Source organism: Lucilia cuprina, unplaced genomic scaffold (assembly GCF_022045245.1).
Source record: "Lucilia cuprina isolate Lc7/37 unplaced genomic scaffold, ASM2204524v1 Scaffold_3395, whole genome shotgun sequence".
Classification (NCBI taxonomy): domain Eukaryota; kingdom Metazoa; phylum Arthropoda; class Insecta; order Diptera; family Calliphoridae; genus Lucilia; species Lucilia cuprina.
Genome location: NW_025808339.1, coordinates 1 through 1,774, shown reverse-complemented (window position 1 = coordinate 1,774; position 1,774 = coordinate 1). Strand labels below are relative to the sequence as shown.

Below are 1,774 nucleotides of genomic sequence, written 5' to 3'. Positions count from 1 at the left end.
AGAACTAGAACAGAACTAGAACAGAACTAGAACAGAACTAGAACAGAACTAGAATAGAACTAGAACAGAACTAGAATAGAACTAGAACAGAACTAGAACAGAACTAGATTTTCTGCTGCTTACCCAAAATACAATGATTTTAAAAAACGTATTAGTACTATTTCAGAGTATACTTGTTTTGATAAATAAATATTAATCATACGCAGCCAAGACCGAGTAAATTTATACATTTTAACATTTAACGTTTTATTTCATAGCCAATGTCTTAATTTAATTAAATATTTATAAAAACAAAATATAAACAAAAAACTAATTCTAAATTATTCAAGAACATAAACTTGACCTTAACAATCCATCAACTTGTGTTATGAATTTCATAAAAATTTAAAAAATATATATCTTGAAGTATCACAAAAAGCTGCAAAAAGTATATATATTTTTTTTAAATTAATTCTTTACCCTCTCTGATTCAGTTATATTTTGCACTTTAGTTAAAATATATTCACTTTTTGCTCTGGTTTTATAATATTTTATTTATATTTCGTGAAATGTAAATATATAAATATTTTTTTTAAATATATAAAAATATTTATTTATAGTACATGCAAATGGCTGCTGCACCACAGTTGAGTGTTGCTTCCTATAAACCAGATGCTGTCAATCAGGTGCAACCACGCGGTATATCAATGATGGTTAGCGGCGAAACAGGTGTACCATACGGTACAATGATGCCACAATTGGCAACATTGCAAATTGGCAATTCGGTAAGTAAAAAACACTCTTTAATAACTTTCCAAAAAACATTTTTATGTTTCATTATTTATTTATTTTTCTCACAAGTAACCTACAAACAAACTACTACCACATCTCACCAATAATAAATATAAACAAAAACTTTCGTTTATTTGCAAAAAAAAGAAACAATTTAAAGAACAAGAACAATATTTATGACAAAGTTAAAAAAAGCAAACAAACAACCACACTTCAAATTTCTTATATGTAAAGCACTGTGTTTCATTTAAGTAATTATATTTTTCATAAAATAATAACCAACTTTCATCATACATATTAAAAAATATATCTGAAATGTAGTAGAATTCTTTGGTATAAATTTTAACAATAAAGTTTTCTTTATTTCCTGTTCATATTTATTGTTAATTTTTTGTTTTGTCTTTATGTTGTTAAATTTTTATTTGATTTTGATTTTTTGTTTGTTTTTTTTTAGAATTTCTCTCCATCATTACAGTATATTAGTCCAACTTATCCATATTATGCACCACCTACAATTATACCAACAATGCCAATGACAGATTCTGAGCAGGCTAGCACAGCTGCATCACCCGATGAGGCATATACGCAGTATCCACATCCAGCCGCTCCCAAATAGGTTTTCGCGAGGTGAGTGCGTGAGTGTGTATATTCATAATTTGTTTTTTAGTTTTTAATTAGGGTTTTATTTTCAAAATTGTTAATAAAAATTATAAAATTTTAAAAACTAAATATAGTCAATTGGCGGACTTTTTTCTTATATTTTTAAAGGGTTCAAGTAGAAAATGGGAATAATTTTAAGGTTTCCTGCATGTATTTTTTTTATTTTAAGAAAACTATTTACAGCGGTACAGTAGGTGAAAAGAAGTAGAATTAAAATAGACTTAAACAGAACTAAAGCAGAACTAGAACAGAACTAGAGCAGAACTAGAACAGAACTAGAACAGAACTAGAACAGAACTAGAACAGAACTAGAACAGAACTAGAACAGAACTAGAACAGAACT

General features: G+C 27.3%; 1 protein-coding gene across 1 annotated transcript; it reads left to right on the top strand.

Moving 5' to 3' along the window:
- The first annotated feature begins 578 nt into the window (after positions 1-578).
- Positions 579-1,604, top strand: LOC124418441 (protein alan shepard-like). Its single transcript, XM_046955987.1, has 2 exons — positions 579-764; positions 1,226-1,604. The coding sequence occupies exons 1-2, from the start codon at positions 603-605 to the stop codon at positions 1,385-1,387; spliced, it is 324 nt and encodes a 107-aa protein (XP_046811943.1). The 5' UTR covers positions 579-602; the 3' UTR covers positions 1,388-1,604.
- The last annotated feature ends 170 nt before the right edge of the window (positions 1,605-1,774 follow it).